The sequence below is a fragment of the Gnatocerus cornutus genome, unplaced genomic scaffold (assembly GCF_029298725.1).
Source record: "Gnatocerus cornutus isolate USDA-ARS CGAHR unplaced genomic scaffold, icGnaCorn1.1 ctg00000043.1, whole genome shotgun sequence".
Lineage (NCBI taxonomy): Eukaryota > Metazoa > Arthropoda > Insecta > Coleoptera > Tenebrionidae > Gnatocerus > Gnatocerus cornutus.
In genome coordinates, this window is record NW_028275392.1 from 1,700,289 (window position 1) to 1,721,002 (window position 20,714).

Sequence of the window (20,714 nt, forward strand, 5' to 3'; positions counted from 1 at the left end):
GCACGAAATCTACAAAATCATCACTTTTTACCAAGATTCTACGGCTGAATTGCAAGAAAACAGCAGAATTCTGCACGAAATCATCAAAATTCTTACAGAAAACCGCGTTTTTCGATGCAAAATGACGATTTCTCGCCGATTTTCGTTGTTTTCTGGCTTGAATTCGCAAAGAAGAGCACGAAATCTACAAAATCATAACTTTTTACCAAGATTCAACGGCTGAATTGCAAGAAAACAGCAGAATTTTGCACGAAATCATCAAAATTCTTACAGAAAACCGCATATTTCGATGCAAAACGATTATTTCTCGCCGATTTTCGTTGTTTTCTGGCTTGAATTCGCAAAAAAGAGCACGAAATCTACAAAATCATGACTTTTTACCAAGATTCAACGGCTGAATTGCAAGAAAACAGCAGAATTCTGCACGAAATCATCAAAATTCTTACAGAAAACCGCATATTTCGATGCAGAACGACGATTTCTCGCCGATTTTCGTTGTTTTCTGGCTTGAATTCGCAAAGAAGAGCACGAAATCTACAAAATCATGACTTTTTACCAAGATTCAACGGCTGAATTGCAGGAAAACCGCAGAATTCTGCACGAAATCATCAAAATTCTTACAGAAAACCGCATTTTTCGATGCAAATCGACGATTTCTCTCCGATTTTCGTTGTTTTCTGGCTTGAATTCGCAAAGAAGAGCACGAAATCTACAAAATCATGACTTTTTACCAAGATTCAACGGCTGAATTGCAAGAAAACAGCAGAATTCTGCACGAAATCATCAAAATTCTTAGAGAAAACTGCATATTTCGATGCAAAACACCGATTTCTCGCCGATTTTCGTTGTTTTCTATCTTGAATTCGCCAAGAAGAGCACGAAATCTACAAAATCATGACTTTTTACCTAGATTCAACGGCTGAATTGCAAGAAAACAGCAGAATTCTGCACGAAATCATCAAAATTCTTACAGAAAACCGCATATTTCGATGCAAAACGACGATTTCTCGCCGATTTTCGTTGTTTTCTGGCTTGAATTCGCAAAGAAGAGCACGAAATCTACAAAATCATGACTTTTTACCAAGATTCAACGGCTGAATTGCAAGAAAACAGCAGAATTCTGCACGAAATCATCAAAATTCTTAGAGAAAACCGCATATTTCGATGCAAAACGACGATTTCTCGCTGATTTTCGTTGTTTTCTATCTTGAATTCGCAAAGAAGAGCACGAAATCTACAAAATCATGACTTTTTACCAAGATTCAACGGCTGAATTGCAAGTAAACAGCAGAATTCTGCACGAAATCGTCAAAATTCTTAGAGAAAACCGCATATTTCGATGCAAAACGACGATTTCTCGCCGATTTTCGTTGTTTTCTGGCTTGAATTTGCAAAGAAGAGCACGAAATCTACAAAATCATCACTTTTTACCAAGATTCAACGGCTGAATTGCAAGAAAACAGCAGATTTCTGCACGTAATCATCAAAATTCTTAAAGAAAACCGCATATTTCGATGCAAAACGACGATTTCTCGCCGATTTTCGTTGTTTTCTGGCTTGAATTCGCAAAGAAGAGCACGAAATCTACAAAATCATCACTTTTTACTAGGATTCAACGGCTGAATTGCAAGAAAACAGCAGAATTCTGCACGAAATCATCAAAATTCTTAGAGAAAACCGCATATTTCGATGCAAAACGACGATTTCTCGCTGATTTTCGTTGTTTTCTATCTTGAATTCGCAATGAAGAGCACGGAATCTACAAAATCATGATTTTTACCAAGATTCAATAGCTGAATTGCAAGAAAACAGCAGAATTCTGCACGAAATCATCAAAATTCTTACAGAAAACCGCATATTTCGATGCAAAACGACGATTTTTCGCCGATTTTCGTTGTTTTCTGGCTTGAATTCGCAAAGAAGAGCACGAAATCTACAAAATCATGACTTTTTACCAAGATTCAACGGCTGAATTGCAAGAAAACAGCAGAATTCTGCACGAAATCATCAAAATTCTTAGAGAAAACTGCATATTTCGATGCAAAACAACGATTTCTCGCCGATTTTCGTTGTTTTCTATCTTGAATTCGCCAAGAAGAGCACGAAATCTACAAAATCATGACTTTTTACCAAGATTCAACGGCTGAATTGCAAGAAAACAGCAGAATTCTGCACGAAATCGTCAAAATTCTTAGAGAAAACCGCATATTTCGATGCAAAACGACGATTTTTCGCCGATTTTCGTTGTTTTCTGGCTTGAATTCGCAAAGAAGAGCACGAAATCTACAAAATCATCACTTTTTACCAAGATTCAACGGCTGAATTGCAAGAAAACAGCAGAATTCTGCACGAAATCATCAAAATTCTTAGAGAAAACCGCATATTTCGATGCAAAACGACGATTTCTCGCCGATTTTTGTGGTTTTTTGGCTTGAATTCGTAAAAAAGAGCACGAAATCTACAAAATCATGACTTTTTACCAAGATTCAACGGCTGAATTGCAAGAAAACAGCAGAATTCTGCACGAAATCATCAAAATTCTTACAGAAAACCGCATATTTCGATTCAAAACGATTATTTCTCGCCGATTTTCGTTGTTTTCTGGCTTGAATTCGCAAAGAAGAGCACAAAATCTACAAAATCATGACTTTTTACCAAGATTCAACGGCTGAATTGCAAGATAACAGCAGAATTCTGCACGAAATCATCAAAATTCTTACAAAAAACCGCATATTTCGATGCAAAACGACGATAGTAGGTGTATATTAGGGGGTATATGAAAAAAAGTGCAATGCATTTTAAATGGGACTTCCGGTCGGTGAATGTAATGTTTGCGGGTTGTCTGCCAATCGGGCGCAAATAAAGAGTCGCCATCTATCGGCGAGTCAATGGTTTGAAACTTGGGTGGATGTGTATGTGGTGTGTGCGGGTACTCGTCGAAATGACTATATCCTGAGAGAGGTTGTCGGTAGGAGGCGCCGTGGGCCGATAAACAGTTCAATTTGCGCGGGCGCGTCTAAATGGCGGGAGATTTAAAAATCTCGTCGGTTGCGTGCGCGTCTAAACGGCGGGAGATTTAAAAATCTCATCGATCGCGCGCTTCTTTTAAATCTTGTGGGGATATCAATAATTGAAATATTTACTAAAAGATATAAAAATTGCGTGGGCGAAATGTGTAAAATAATAAATCATTATTTTTTATCTATTATTATTACATAATATTTAACATTAATACATCGAAAATATAAATCATAATAATAATGAAAATAGAAGCAAAAAGTATAAAATAGCAAAAATGTTAATTGAAAGTAAAAAGCATAAAATTTTATGTATTATGATGTACGTAATGTTTTCTATTTTGAATTCGCCAAGAAGAGCACGAAATTTACAAAATCATGACTTTTTACCTAGATTCAACGGCTGAATTGCAAGAAAACAGCAGAATTCTGCACGAAATCATCAAAATTCTTACAGAAAACCGCATATTTCGATGCCAAACAACGATTTCTCGCCGATTTTCGTTGTTTTCTATTATGAATTCGCCAAGAAGAGCACGAAATCTACAAAAGCATGACTTTTTACCTAGATTTAACGGCTGAATTGCAAGAAAACAGCAGAATTCCGCACGAAATCATCAAAATTCTTACAGAAAACCGCATGTATATAGATGTTTATTTAATTTTCCGGAATAATAAAATTTATTTGTACCGGGTTCGATATTCGGAATATTATTAGTTCCGTAAAATCCTATTAGCGCAAGTGAATAATTTAAATTGGGATCTAATTCTATAGGAGGATTATAAGTTTCAGAGAGAGTACTTTTTGCACCTTTCAATGAGAATGTTTTATACATGACTAAATAGGGAATATTAAAAACGTGTATTTTATATCAATTTTTATTTTCATCATCATTATCATTATATAAAAATGCTAAACACAAATGACCGCAATTATACGCAAGATTTTGAAATCTATCGTTATTATAGTAGATTTTACATTTTTTTAAATAGTTAATTAATTCCTTCGGTGGTAACAAATTTCCGAAGCTATCAAAATAATCTACTCGTTGGTTACGTTTTTTGTAACAAACCCAATGAGTGCCAGGTCCTTTTTTCTTATCTAAATTAATTATTGCTGATTCGTATTTTTTCGGATATCGTAGTAGTGATAATATTTCATCTTTCATAAAAATTCCTCGAAAATTCTTAATTTTTAATCTCTTAACGTATCGAATTAGATCGATATTTGTGAGTGGTCTTCGAGGTAATTTTATTGGTAGTTTTTTGGAAATTTTCTTAGATACAATCCATATCCTCCTTTATTATTTTTTCTTAAAAACATTCCACTTCCTCCTTTATTATTCTTTCCTCCAATTGCTATTGCTTCCATCGTTTGGTTATGACGTTTTGCTTCATCAAGTTTTTGTTTAGCATTTTTTGCATCATTCACCGCTTTTGAGATACCCGCAGCACCACCACTTAATGCTCCCAATGCCGAAAGTCCTCCAAATAGTAACGGTAAAAATGGTAGAAATCCTCCATTTTTGATTGGTATAACACGAGGAATTTTAATACGCTTTCGACCTCCAGCATTTTTTATTGCAATCTTGCTCTCATTTATTATCGATTTAATATCATTAGAGTAGTTCGGATTTAATGATCCCAAAATTGCTTTACGAAAGCAAACATTTTTTTTCTTTTTTTGACCTTTTCGTTTTCTACTTCCTTTCTTCTTTTTTTTCGATATCCCCATTCCAAGTTTTCTTTTAACTTTCATAATATTAGTTACAACCCAAGCGTTTGTTTTTTCTCTGAAACTTGCGTCCTTTGATTTTACTCGTTCCCACGCCTTATCTTCTAATATCCTGTCAGCTTTATGTCTATCGTCTAGATTTGAATGACGACTGTATGCTATATCATGGAACTTGCAAGCGGTATCTAATTCGTCCACTCCCGGATCGTTATTTTTGAGTCTTTGTTTAAGTTTTGTACCTGGTCCACACTAACGTTTGTAAGAATATTATTATTATTTATTCAAAATGAACTGATTATACATACATAGTTATATCCGGCTAGATGTAACTCAATAGGAAGTTTATTGATTAGATGATTCACTAATCCAGAACCTCTTCGTTTGACAACTAACATTGAAATGATTAAATTTAAAATTGATATGCAAATATAAATATTATTGTCGCAATCATTTTAGGTTAGTATGAAAAATGAAAGTGACAAAGCATAATCTGAAATTACCTGTTGGAAATAATGATATTATCGGGGGCAATATAGAGAAAAAAATACGTGTTCATAATGAATTATTTCCGAATAGTATTCGATGTATAATTTGCGGTCCGTCCGGTTCGGGTAAAACAAATATTTTATTATCGCTACTATGTCATCCGAACGGGTTGAAATATGAAAATATCTATATTTTCTCTAAATCATTGTATCAACCAAAATATAAATTCTTGGAGAGCGTTCTATCAAAAATTAAAGGAATGGGTTATTATAAGTATGAAGATAATGAAAATATTATCCATCCGAATAGTGCGAAAAACAATAGTGTATTCATATTTGATGATATTGCTACATGCAAACAAGATGAAATTCGAGAGTATTTCAGTATGGGAAGACATAAATCTATTAGCAGTTTTTATTTAATTCAAACATATACACGAATTCCGAAACATTTAATTCGTGATAATGCAAATCTACTTATTCTTCTTAAACAAGACATTACAAATTTAAAACATATATATGATGATCATGTTGGTAGTACCGATATGAGTTTTGAAGAATTCTGTAAAATTTGTAGAGATTGCTGGAATAATAAATACGGATTCTTGTTGATATCAAAAGAAGACGAATTAAATTCAGGACGCTATAGAAAAGGTTTTGACGGAATCATATCAAATATTAGCAATGATAATAATAATATATTAAAATAAAATAAAATAAAATATGTAGGTAGGTAATTTTCTATATACATACCTATGAAATAAATTATAAATAGATCATTGTTTCAAATATAGATTTAGTAACTTGCATGCATCCAACTTGTATTCATCGTTATCATGGTAGAGATAAATGATAAAATAAATAAAGAATTAACAAGAAAAATTTTGAAAACTGCTTCTGACATTCGAAAAAAATATAAAGCAATAAAATATGGAATAAATATGGAAGATCAATCATTAAAAAAACTCTTTAATCCGGTTATCGAACCAATTCAAGAAATTTCAAACAAAATTGCTTCTCCGATACCAAGAGCACTACCCCCAAAACCACCGCCCCCACCACCACCCCCACTGCCCGGAATTAATACATCGACACCTATGAAAAAATTACAAACATCATTTCAACATCCAAAATATTTAAATGCTGCCCTAAAAGACGAAAAAAAATATATAAAGAAAATATTAGAAGAATCTGATAATACAGAAGAAGAAGAACAAACAATGTATGAAGATGCTTCTAATGATAATTCTGATAATATCTCCTTAGGAAAAATTAACAAATTTGAAAAATCCAAAAATCAGTTATTATCATATCCTAGTGAGACAAGAAACGCATTCAATGAAGTAATAAACGATGTAAACGATAAAATTTATGGTCCCACATATGATCCTAATTCTAATCAATTTAAAATGGGGAAGTTACCGTTTAATGTCAGAGAAGATAGCGGTAATATTGAGATTGGACAAAAAACATTTAAAGCCACTCCGGGGTTATATACGTTACTTTTTTATATTAATCCTTCAAAGAGTAGCGATTATAATAAAATTACAGATAACGATTACAAAAACTATGTCGAAATATTAAATATTACCAATCAGCATAGACGAAATTACGATCCTACTCAAGAATTAAAAAAATCAAATTCATTTAAATATAATTTCATAAAAGCTCTTTTGGAAAAATTCACAAAATTTTCGTCATCCACATATAAAACTAGATCAACATCACTACATTCTAGTAGTATTAGCAGTAGTAGTAACACAAAAGGAGGTTATGGATTATTCACTAACATGAGAAAAGAGTTCGTATTTTGTAACGATATAAACGAAATTATATTACGTCTAGAATTGTTACATGCTAGCAGACTTGCAGGAAATTCATCGCATTCTAATGAAATTGCATCAATCGAAAACCTGCTCAGAGAATATAAAATTATAATGTAACACAAGAATTAGTCAGTTATAAATTATCGCTATTAGAAGAAGGAGAGAGCAACCATGCCTATTGATTTATTCGGAAGAAAAATCAATTTGTCATCGATGAGTAGCAGTAATTCATTGAGTTCTGCAAAATCTATGCTGTTGTCAAGTGCTTTACCATTTTTTGAAAATACCGAAGGAAATTGTGATTTTAAAAATAAACGAATTTGTAATGTGAGTGATCCCATCGAACCATTGGATTTAGTGAATAAAAAGTATTTCTTTACACATCACACGAGCCTGGTGAAAGCAATTTCTGAATTAAATGTAAATTTAAAAAAAGGGGATAAAACATGGAATTTGCTTTTTAATGATTTATTGAAAAAAGTGCGTATCAACATCGCGGAAATTAGTAAAATGATTGGAAAGCTTATGGAAATTGAAAAGAATTTAAATAAACTAATTATCGAAAAGGAAAATATCTCGAACCATATAGAAAACTTGCTAAAAAGTGAAAAAGATAATGATCTTGTAATATCGCAATTAAATACAAAAGTTCAAGTGGAAATTGAAGATAAATGGAGACAACTGATGAATAACAATGAAGAGTTATCAATTAGAATATCTAAACTTGAGAATAAATTTCATCACATTGATGAGATTAAAGTGATTAATGTGCGTCAACCTGAAAATAACGAAGAAGAGGAGGAAGAGGAAAAACTAGTAAAAACCAATTCTGAATCAGTTAACAATCCCGTCTCATGGTCAAAAAGAAGAAGAATAAATCCAGCATCATCATCATCATCATCATCATCATCAACGATTAGAGATTCTTATGAAGAACTCGAAGAAAAAGGGGTAGTGACAATTAAACCATTAAATACAGATTTAAGTAAATGTCCCCCGGGATATATATCAGTAGGTGGTTTGTGTCGAGTCCCGTATGGACCTCCATCAGAGCAAAAATAAATAATTATCATCATGGTAAACCATCGACGCAATGTCTCCGTTAGCGATGTAAAAAAAGAAGTTGTTGATGAGATTTTTAAACCTGCTAGAAAAAAATTTAAACGACGCAAAACAATCGTTAAATTTTTGGACGATCTATGGCAGAGTGATTTAGCCGACATGCAAAACTTATCACGTTTTAATTCAGGTTATAAATATATTTTAATAGTAATAGATTCGTTTTCAAAATTTTTATGGACCAAACCTTTAAAAAGTAAAAAAGGGGATGAAGTCACGAAAGCAATGAAATCTATTTTAAATAATAATCAACATCGTATTCCGCGCAATCTTTTATGTGATAAGGGGACCGAATATTACAATATTCATTTTAAAAATTTAATGAAAAAACATCACATTAATATGTATAGTACATACAGTATAACCAAAGCTGCGATGGCTGAACGAGTAATAAGAACAATTAAATCTAAATTATATAAATATTTTACATTAAATGCGACTCAGAAATGGATTAATAAAATACAGGATTTAACGAACGAATATAATCAAACAGTTCATAGTACCACTAAAATGAAACCAATTGAAATAGTTAACGATAAAACCGCATCCTTCAAGATAAAAAACGTATATCTACCGCTTCCTACGGCACGCGATAGATCAACGAAAGTAAAGTTTATACCAGGGGATTTTGTGAGAGTAAGCAAAGAAAAATTTTTATTTGAAAAAGGATATACACCTAATTGGTCAACGGAAATTTTTAAAGTTACAAAAGTTCAAAATACATCCCCTCCAACATATTTACTGGAAGATAAAGACGGAAGACCGATTAAAGGAGGATTTTATAACTACGAATTGCAAAAAACAAAATATCCGGATGTTTATTTGGTTGAAAAAGTTCTCCGACGTAAAAATAATAAACTTTATGTACAATGGCTAACCGAAGGAAAAAAGAGGGAGAGAAGTTGGATTGATATAAAAGATCTTACATAAATCCATTATCTAACTAGTAGTATGAATAATGAAAGTGAAGTGCATGTAGCAGTGAAAACATTGTTAGAAGAAATTTTGTGTTTTGAAAATAACAAAGAATACATTTTCCGAACATATAAAAATCAACTGATTCAAATAACATCAATTGATTTACTTCAAATTTATTCTCAACTACCATTGGATTATAAAGAAGATTTTGACATCAAAAATCATTTACCCTGTCTAAAACATTATTGTGACAACGTTACCGAAGGAGTGGATGTTATTGACGGACCGCCCCCATCTTTACGAAATTGTCCCAAGTGTCGAGATTTATCAAGAAAATGATATCAGTATATTTATTATTTGTGGTATTAATTAATAACAAATTGCATGTTCAACATACTTTGGATGTAACTGAATGTTATGTGACGTTTAGTGATAATTTTAATGATACATGGCCCGACAATTGGAAAATGATGGAAAATATGGGAAGAGAGTTTCAAACAGGAATACTCCAAGAAGAAGAAGAAGAAAGTTCCTCAACAGCAGCACCAGATCCAGATTTATTTTTTAAATTAAGATTGGTTTTTCGAAATCGATCTTATCTGGATTCGGATTGGAATAAGTTAACAAGTTCATCATTTTTCCTCTCACCAGAATCATCATCATTATCATCCGCATTATCATCAGAGGAAATTATTACGACATCGATTCATCCTCCTCCTCCTTCTTCAGATCCATCATCAACAACAACATCATCGTTATCGACGACGTTAACAAACTATTCATCATCTACTCTTTGGAGTAATGTTTTAAATAATATTTTCAATGAAGTTGACGGAAAAGTTAAATTGGTTAAATGTACACATTATAACGATTTTTTGTTGATTACATCAATTATTGAACTGATTGTAATTATTCTACTTATATGTATTCTCACATACGTATTTTATAAATTTAAAATAATTGAGCAGTAATAGGTACAGCTGTTGTAATGATAAATCAGTGTATCCCTAATCAGTGATTGTAATAATATAAATAAATAAATAAATAAATAAATAAATATGTATGCATTTATATTTTTTGATTAGTTAATTACCTAACTTCTTTACGAGTAAATGATTATAATGAATATGAATTTATTATTAATATTGTGGTTATGTTTTAATTACATAATAATAAATTATGGAAATTATATTAATGTCAGCAAAGAAGAGAAAAGTGTTGTGCAATATTTGATAAAATTTGGTTATCTTTCCAATGATGATGAATCAAATACTTTATCAATTTACGAAAATAATGATATAAAAATTAAGTCAGCTTTATTTGAATTTCAAGAATATTATAATTTAAACGCGACTGGTGATATTGATAATGAAACATTAAATTTTATCAAACATCCTCGTTGCGGTATACCAGATACATTATCGGACTTTACTCTAAAAGACAATAGAATAATATGGGATCATATGAATCTCACGTGGCGTGCATATATGAGAGATGAGAAGATTAAGCAAATTATTCGAAATGCATTTCAAATTTGGGAAAAAAATACCAATTTTGAGTTTATCGAAGAGAATTTCAACAGATTTCCAAATATTTTTATTACATTTGCGAACGGTATGCATTCTTATTTTATACATCGAAGACCCTGCTCTAGTAAATTAGATGGAGAAGGAGGAGTTTTAGCACATGCTGATTATCCTAATCATTCAAATGTATCGGAAGTGCATATTGATTCAGCGGAAAGATGGAATTTTTACGATAACCCAAACGAAAATGATTTAGATTTTTTTTCTGTTATTCTTCACGAAATCGGACATACCTTAGGATTACAACATTCATTTATAAATTCATCTATTATGTATGCTTATTATCAAAATAGTAAAAAATCTTTAGATGTTGATGATATACAAGCAATTGAAAATTTATATGGAAAATACTCTCCTAAGAAATTTAGTTCTTCTGTTCAAACTAAAAGTACCGCCGCCACCACTCAATTAGCAAGCATAGGAAACGTCTCATCTACTACGATAGCCACCACTACAGTCTTATCAAGGATCGTCAATAATCATACATATCCGGATTTGTGTAAACTACATAAAAAAATTAATACTTTTTTAATTATACGTAACCATTTATATATTTTTTATAAAAAATGGGTTTGGTTATTGGAAATAGGAAAAAATTCATACACAAAACCAATGTTAATTACTGATTGGTTGAAATTCCTTTCACCAGATTTTAAAGAAATTTCAGTAATTTTCCAATTGCCTTCAAATAATAATGATGAAAAAATAATGATTATTGTAAAAAATCAAATTTATATCGTAAAATTACCTCAATTGTCATTATTATCAAATAATAACCCGACTTCAACTATTGAAAAAATGTTTAATATTACATCACCAATTCGGGCGGCTATAATGACTTATTCTGGTGAAGTAATTTTATTTCTCGATCGAAACAAATTTGTAAATATTAACCCGTGTACTAATAAAATAATTAGTGTCGGATTAATATCGGATCGATTCCCAGGAATTCCTACAGATAAATTATCTGGAGCATTTCGTTATGTTAATGGTAAAATGTATTTTTTTAATAAGATGAATTTTTTCGAGTTTGATGAATTTTTAAATGCGGTCACACGCTCGACGATCAAAGATTTATCAATATTTGGAATTAATTGTCCTAATGAAAATATTCTCATTCAAATTAAAAATTTATTATCTCGACTTGTAACATTCGAAAATAAAGAAGAAATAGAAGATGATGATGACGATGATAATGATGATAAATAAAACTAAATTTTAATTATACATATATTATTACTTATATATAAATGAATAAATAAATAAATCGCAAATAAAAACTAAACGTTTTTTTTTTTATCAAATTAGACGAACTAACGGGCTTCGTACAAATACGTAATTGCGGTTATAACCGCTTCCGAAAAATTTCTTTTAGTGGTAATGATTCCGTCTTATTATCAAAAATTATTACATCACCACGTTAATCAATTTCAGAGGTTTTCCGTTAAAATATGCAGTTGCGGTAAGGTGTGGTTTCCAGAATTTATAAGTCTTTGGATAGCACTAATTTCTTTCCGGTAATAATTTCGATATTAATTTTCTTATCAAAAAATATATATATTACATGATTACGTATCATTTTTTCTGTTAGTAATTTCGTTACGATCCAGAGTGACAGTCTATCTAATATCAATTAAAGATGAGTGGATTATCTCCCAAATCCTTACAAAACTTGGTGATTTTAAAAATAATGAAGTGTTTTCCTTTCGGTAAAAGTATTGTGTGTTTATATAATGTGTTGCCTACGCTTCTTTGGATGCATTTTTTGAAAAATTATTGGGTGCATCGACTTGAAGAAGATATTTTTATATGTGTAGACAATGCTGAAGAAGAAGATTGTGAAGAATGGCTCAATTGTGACTGTAATACGTGTAATTTGGACCGAAATTTACTATACACGTGGGGTGAAAAGGTGCGATGTGAGAACTTTTTTAAGCTGTTATTGCATCAAAACCCCTACGATAATGAATACGGGTTGCTAATCCCAAATTTTCAAAGGAATAATCACCTATGCATTGAATTTTCATTTTACGAACTCAAAATTGGAAGAAACAAATTCTTAACACAGTTCGGTGTATGTTTTGATTGTTATCATAGAGCATCTTCATTGAATATTAATTCTTCATCAAATTATTACATTAAATTCAAATATATAAAATCACATCAAATTATTTCATCGAGAAGACTGTATCAGTACGTAGACGATTCATTATCATGGTGTGGATGGTGTCTCAATAAACCACTATTTTCTATTCAGTCATTTAAAAGATGTTGCATTAAAATTCACAATGAAAAATATTCTTTAGCTAGTACGTCAAATTTATCGTCTTCTCCTTCTCCTTCATCGTCACCGGTTTCGTCCGATTATGACGAATTTTAAAATATATTATCCAATCAGAATTTGCTTCGCTACATCATCATTAACTATAAAACTATACTAATTACGTACATTTTCTTCAGTCAATCATTTAGCACCGTTACTGATATACAGTCATATAACTCCGCACAATCAAAATGAATCCCGAGCAAGCGTTTAAAGCATTAAACGAATCTGCTTCTTGCACATTACTACCGCGAGTTCGAGCAGATGAAGATTTAACGATTGATCAGCCATATAAAATTGAAAATATAAAATTAATTAATACAAAGTTTGGTGAATGTGTAGTGTGCACTATCGAGGAAAAGGGTGACTTATTTCTTCCTCGACGTATTTCCGAAAATTTTTTTAACGATCGTCTTCTTCGAGAATACTTATTAAGTGACAAAGGATCCAGCATAATTTACAAGGGCAAGAAAGACTTTGGCAAAGCTGACAAGGCAAACGTCTTCGTATTTGAAAAACATCACGACTAATTCTCCGTCTTCCTCGTCGTCGTCGTACTCGTCATCATAATCATCATCATCATCATCACCATCTTTATCGTTCTCAGCAATCATGGATGAAACAATTTCAAAAATCGAAGAAATGATCAATAATTTAAATTTGGAATCAGAAGAAAATCTCCGTAAACAAACACATGAAGAAATTGTTGATTTGTCAGAAAAATTTAAGTCAATATTGGAAAATTCGTCAAAATTATCTGTGTGGGATAAAAGGAAGAATCAGACAAAATTTATTCAAATTCAATGTTTGAGAGAAAAACTTAATAGAAAATTACAAGAATATCATCAACGTAAAGGAAGTGGTCTGCAACAAGCGCAATCGTCATCATCATCATCATCTCCCGCATCGTGCCCTCGAATTTCTTTAATCAAAGTAAGTAGTGTTTTAGCGTAAATTGAATTAAAATTAATGTTATAACATTCTTACAGTCATTATCAGCATTCAAATCTCGGGTCATGACATACATCGTCTACAATCACGATCATGTTGATTTGCACGAATTCTTGTCTGATGCGTTGGATGTTATCATTGATTTGTTAGAAACTCAGAAAAAAGAAATGGGAGCGATGAAAATGAACTTGGAATTGTGCTCCAGATACAAATTAAGATTGGATAACGACAAAATTCTAATTGAGAATAAATATTTCAACACGGACAACAAAATTATTTTGAGGACGACCCCACACGAAAAAATTCATCAAATTTTAAAGAAATTATTTGAAAATCTCATCGCACAAGTATGTATATACACAAATATCTTATTATGATTAATTTTATAAATTTTATAGTCATGCAATTTCGAAGCATCTGGAAGTGGATGGCAATTCGATTCTATTTCATATCTGACTATATCATTGAACAAATTCTCACCAATTTCCGGAGGAATCAGCACGTACATACCACTACCGAGAAAACTGAAGAAAAACAGAGGTATTATTAATATTTTGAATGATGATCGAAAATGCTTTATCTGGTGTGTCTTGGCGTCTCTATATCCTTGTCAAAATAATTCGAAAAAAAATCAAACATCTTCATATCCTCAAAATTATTATGAAATTTTAAATTTGCATGGAATCGAAGTACCCGTTCAAATAAAAGAAATTCGGAAATTTGAAAAACAAAATCTTTCAATTTCAATAAACGTTTTTTCTTACAATAATAAAAATGAAACTGTTGAAGGACCTTTATATCATACCAAAGAAATAAAACAAAATCATATAAATTTATTGTATTTGAAAAAAGATCATCAAAGGTTTGGGCATTATTGTTTGATAACTGATTTAGGAAAAGTATGTCATTCAAGCATTACAAAGTCACATACAAATATTTATATTTGTGATAGATGTTTAAATCATTTTTCTGTAAAATCAAAATTTGAAACTCATCAAAAAGATTGCAGTTTATTTTCACCATCTAAAATTACTCTTCCGACAGAAGATGAAAAAAATTTATATTTCAAAAATTTCAGGGCATTACTTCCAAAACCTTTTGTTATTTATGCTGATTTTGAGTGTCTTACAAAAAAAATTTCCTCTTGTGAACCTGATAAATCTAACAATTCATTTACACATCCTTATCAATTTCATTTACCGTATAGTGCCGGATTTATTACAATTTGTTCGTTTAATTCAAATATAAATTCACAATATAAAATGTATCGTAAAAAAATAAGTACTGATCAAAGTGTCGCTTCATGGTTTATTTCAGAATTGAAAAATGAATGCGATAGAATTTATACATTTTTATCAACTTTCGAGGAAAAACCTATTCCTGATTTGACTGAAGAAGAAAAAAATGAATTCGAAATAGCTGAAAAATGTCCCATTTGTGATATTCAATTTTCAAATTTAAATAAAAAAACACGTCATCACAATCATTTCACTGGTGAATATATTGGTCCGTATTGTCAAAATTGCAATTTACAAACTAGAAATGATCCATATTTAGTAATACCGATAATTTTTCATAATCTCAGCAAATACGATGCACATTTATTTATTGATGAATTAAACAGTCAATGTTACAATATCGATATAATTCCTTTAAACTCTGAAACATACATTTCATTTACAGCTACTATTAATAAAAAAATTAAAGTTCGATTTCTTGACTCGCTTCGTTTCATGCCTGGATCATTGGAATCATTAACTCAAAATTTAACTCGCGAACAATTAAATGTTGTTAAAAGTCTTTTTCCGGAGAATGAACATTTTGATTTAATAAATCGAAAAGGTGTTTTCCCCTACGATTTAGTTAATAATTTAGAATGCTTAGAAAAAATTATTACTTTACCTAAAAAAGAGTATTTTTACAATGAACTTAACAATGAAAAAGTTTCTGATGATTCATATTCACATGCACAAAAGGTATGGAAAATTTTTAATGTACGTTCTTTGGGAGAATATTCAGACATTTACCTAAAAAGTGATGTAGCATTATTAGCGGACGTTTTTGAAAATTTTAGACAATTAACTCTTCGTTATTACGGACTTGATGCAGCAGGATTTTTTACAAGTCCTGGTTTATCGTGGGCGGCCGCATTAAAAATAACAAAAATTAATTTACAATTATTAGATGATATTAATATGATTTTATTTATTGAACGCGGAATTCGAGGCGGCTTAACACAATCCATTTACAGATACGCTAAAGCTAACAATAGATTTCATCAAGAATCGTACGATCCTTACGATGACAAAAAATATTTAATATATTGGGATGTAAATAATTTATATGGTTATTGTCAGACCGATTATTTACCGTACGGTGATTTCAAATGGATAGATGATAGTGAAATCGAAAATTTTGATGTTAACAACATTGCTAATGATGCAGATACAGGGTTTTTTCTCGAAGTTTCATTAGAATATCCTCGAGAATTGCACGATTCGCATAGTGATTTACCTTTTTGCCCTGAAAAAATGATACCTCCAGATGGATCAAATCAAAAAATTCCAAAATTATTAACTACATTATATAATAAAGAAAAATATGTTATTCACTACAGAAATCTCAAACAAGCACTCACTTTCGGTATACGATTAATCAAAATTCATAGAATATTAAGTTTTCTTCAAAAACCATGGTTAAAACCGTACATTGATCTAAATACCACATTAAGAACGAATTCCAAAAACGAATTTGAAAAAGTTTTCTTTAAAAACATGATAAACAGTGTTTACGGAAAAACACTAGAATCAGATCGTAATAAAAGAGATATCAGACTAGTAAAAAATTGGAAATCAGCGAGAAAATATATTTCAAGACCAACATTTAAATCTGTCGATATATTTAATGAAAATTTCATTGCAATAGAATTATCAAAAGCATCAATTTTATTAAATAAACCAATATATCTAGGATTTACTATATTAGAATTATCTAAAATTGTAATGTACGACTTCCATTACAAATACATAAAAAATCGATTTTCAGAATATTTTAAAAGTCAAATTCTTTATATGGATACTGACAGTTTGATTTATCAATTTACTTCGCTTAACAAAAACGATAAAACAACAATTTACGATTTAATTAGAACAGATTGTGATAATTATTTTGATACCTCTGATTATCCTATCAATAATATTTTTAATATAAAACAAGTCAATAAGAAGGTTCCCGGAATGATGAAGGATGAGTTAAAATCAAAAATTTTAACTGAATTCGTATCATTAAGACCAAAAGTTTATTCATTAAAAGTAAACGGAATTGATGACAATTTTTCAAAAATAAAAGGTGTTGGAAGAAAAGCTAAAATTACTATAACAAATAATGATCCAAGATCGATTACCTTTGATGATTTTTATAATACATTAATCAATTATGACACTGTTTTAGCTTCATTTAATACAATTCGATCAAAAAAACATCAACTTTATACGTTTAAAATTAATAAAATTGCTTTATCACCTTTTGATAATAAACGATACATTTGTTCAAATAATTTCGAGACACTTCCATGGGGACATTATTCCATTCAACACCAGCATGACGATAATATCGATCATTCATCTCAAAATATTGATAATATTTCATTTACAGACTACAACCCCAAACACCATCGCGATGATGATCTCGACAAGTACGATGACAACGAGGACAACAGAAAACATCCTGCTAAAAAATTACGTACATCATAATACATAAAATTTTATGCTTTTTACTTTCAATTAACATTTTTGCTATTTTATACTTTTTGCTTCTATTTTCATTATTATTATGATTTATATTTTCGATGTATTAATGTTAAATATTATGTAATAATAATAGATAAAAAATAATGATTTATTATTTTACACATTTCGCCCACGCAATTTTTATATCTTTTAGTAAATATTTCAATTATTGATATCCCCACAAGATTTAAAAGAAGCGCGCGATCGATGAGATTTTTAAATCTCCCGCCGTTTAGACGCGCACGCAACCGACGAGATTTTTAAATCTCCCGCCATTTAGACGCGCCCGCGCAAATTGAACTGTTTATCGGCCCACGGCGCCTCCTACCGACAACCTCTCTCAGGATATAGTCATTTCGACGAGTACCCGCACACACCACATACACATCCACCCAAGTTTCAAACCATTGACTCGCCGATAGATGGCGACTCTTTATTTGCGCCCGATTGGCAGACAACCCGCAAACATTACATTCACCGACCGGAAGTCCCATTTAAAATGCATTGCACTTTTTTTCATATACCCCCTAATATACACCTACTGACGATTTCTCGCCGATTTTCGTTGTTTTCTGGCTTGAATTCGCAAAGAAGAGCACGAAATCTACAAAATCATGACTTTTTACCAAGATTCAACGGCTGAATTGCAAGAAAACAGCAGAATTCTGCACGAAATCATCAAAATTCTTACAGAAAACCGCTTATTTCGATGCAAAACGATTATTTCTCGCCGATTTTCGTTGTTTTCTGGCTTGAATTCGCAAAGAAGAGCACGAAGTCTACAAAATCATGACTTTTTACCAAGATTCAACGGCTGAATTGCAAGATAACAGCAGAATTCTGCACGAAATCATCAAAATTCTTACAGAAAACCGCATATTTCGATGCAAAACGACGATTTCTCGCCGATTTTAGTTGTTTTCTGGCTTGAATTCGCAAAGAGGAGCACGAAATCTACAAAATCATGACTTTTTCCAAGATTCAACGGCTGAATTGCAAGAAAACAGCAGAATTCTGCACGAAATCATCAAAATTCTTACAGAAAACCGCATATTTCGATGCAAAACAACAATTTCTCGCCGATTTTCGTTGTTTTCTGGCTTGAATTCGCAAAGAAGAGCACGAAATCTACAAAATCATCACTTTTTACCAAGATTCAACGGCTGAATTGCAAGAAAACAGCAGATTTCTGCACGTAATCATCAAAATTCTTAAAGAAAACCGCATATTTCGATGCAAAACGACGATTTCTCGCCGATTTTCGTTGTTTTCTATCTTGAATTCGCAATGAAGAGCACGGAATCTACAAAATCATGATTTTTACCAAGATTCAATAGCTGAATTGCAAGAAAACAGCAGAATTCTGCACGAAATCATCAAAATTCTTACAGAAAACCGCATATTTCGATGCAAAACGACGATTTTTCGCCGATTTTCGTTGTTTTCTGGCTTGAATTCGCAAAGAAGAGCACGAAATCTACAAAATCATGACTTTTTACCAAGATTCAACGGCTGAATTGCAAGAAAACAGCAGAATTCTGCACGAAATCATCAAAATTCTTAGAGAAAACTGCATATTTCGATGCAAAACAACGATTTCTCGCCGATTTTCGTTGTTTTCTATCTTGAATTCGCCAAGAAGAGCACGAAATCTACAAAATCATGACTTTTTACCAAGATTCAACGGCTGAATTGCAAGAAAACAGCAGAATTCTGCACGAAATCGTCAAAATTCTTAGAGAAAACCGCATATTTCGATGCAAAACGACGATTTCTCGCCGATTTTCGTTGTTTTCTGGCTTGAATTCGCAAAGAAGAGCACGAAATCTACAAAATCATCACTTTTTACCAAGATTCAACGGCTGAATTGCAAGAAAACAGCAGAATTCTGCACGAAATCATCAAAATTCTTAGAGAAAACCGCATATTTCGATGCAAAACGACGATTTCTCGCCGATTTTTGTGGTTTTTTGGCTTGAATTCGCAAAAAAGAGCACGAAATCTACAAAATCATGACTTTTTACCAAGATTCAACGGCTGAATTGCAAGAAAACAGCAGAATTCTGCACGAAATCATCAAAATTCTTACAGAAAACCGCATATTTCGATTCTAAACGATTATTTCTCGCCGATTTTCGTTGTTTTCTGGCTTGAATTCGCAAAGAAGAGCACGAAATCTACAAAATCATGACTTTTTACCAAGATTCAACGGCTGAATTGCAAGATAACAGCAGAATTCTGCACGAAATCATCAAAATTCTTACAAAAAACCGCATATTTCGATGCAAAACGACGATTTCTCGCCGATTTTCGTTGTTTTCTGGCTTGAATTCGCAAAGAGGAGCACGAAATCTACAAAATCATGACTTTTTACCAAGATTCAACGGCTGAATTGCAAGAAAACAGCAGAATTCTTCACGAAATCATCAAAATTCTTACAGAAAACCGTTTATTTCGATGCAAAACGATTATTTCTCGCCGATTTTCGTTGTTTTCTGGCTTGAATTCGCAAAGAAGAGCACGAAGTCTACAAAATCATGACTTTTTACCAAGATTCAACGGCTGAATTGCAAGATAACAGCAGAATTCTGCACGAAATCATCAAAATTCTTACAGAAAACCGCATATTTCGATGCAAAACGACGATTTCTCGCCGATTTTAGTTGTTTTCTGGCTTGAATTCGCAAAGAGGAGCACGAAATCTACAAAATCATGACTTTTTCCAAGATTCAACGGCTGAATTGCAAGAAAACAGCAGAATTCTGCACGAAATCATCAAAATTCTTACAGAAAACCGCATATTTCGATGCAAAACAACAATTTCTCGCCGATTTTCGTTGTTTTCTGGCTTGAATTCGCAAAGAAGAGCACGAAATCTACAAAATCATCACTTTTTACCAAGATTCTACGGCTGAATTGCAAGAAAACAGCAGAATTCTGCACGAAATCATCAAAATTCTTACAGA

General features: G+C 31.6%; 2 protein-coding genes across 2 annotated transcripts; both read left to right on the top strand.

Moving 5' to 3' along the window:
- The first annotated feature begins 10,212 nt into the window (after nucleotides 1–10,212).
- LOC148165989 (macrophage metalloelastase-like) lies at nucleotides 10,213–11,895 on the top strand. The gene has a single exon (XM_088049529.1). It carries the CDS (start codon nucleotides 10,213–10,215, stop codon nucleotides 11,893–11,895), a length of 1,683 nt encoding a protein of 560 aa, XP_087905655.1.
- A 1,626-nt stretch (nucleotides 11,896–13,521) lies between these two features.
- Nucleotides 13,522–18,254, top strand: LOC148165990 (uncharacterized; the record flags this gene model as incomplete). Its single annotated transcript, XM_088049530.1, has 6 exons — nucleotides 13,522–13,942; nucleotides 13,999–14,307; nucleotides 14,359–14,500; nucleotides 17,615–17,701; nucleotides 17,903–17,988; nucleotides 18,029–18,254. Coding segments are annotated over exons 1-6 (1,171 nt in total), but the record flags the coding sequence as incomplete, so codon positions are not given.
- Between the last annotated feature and the right edge of the window lie 2,460 nt (nucleotides 18,255–20,714).

Bases quoted from the DNA above. Each gene is read 5' to 3' on its own strand.
- LOC148165989 (XM_088049529.1), top strand. From the start codon at position 10,213: ATGATTATAATGAATATGAATTTATTATTAATATTGTGGTTATGTTTT.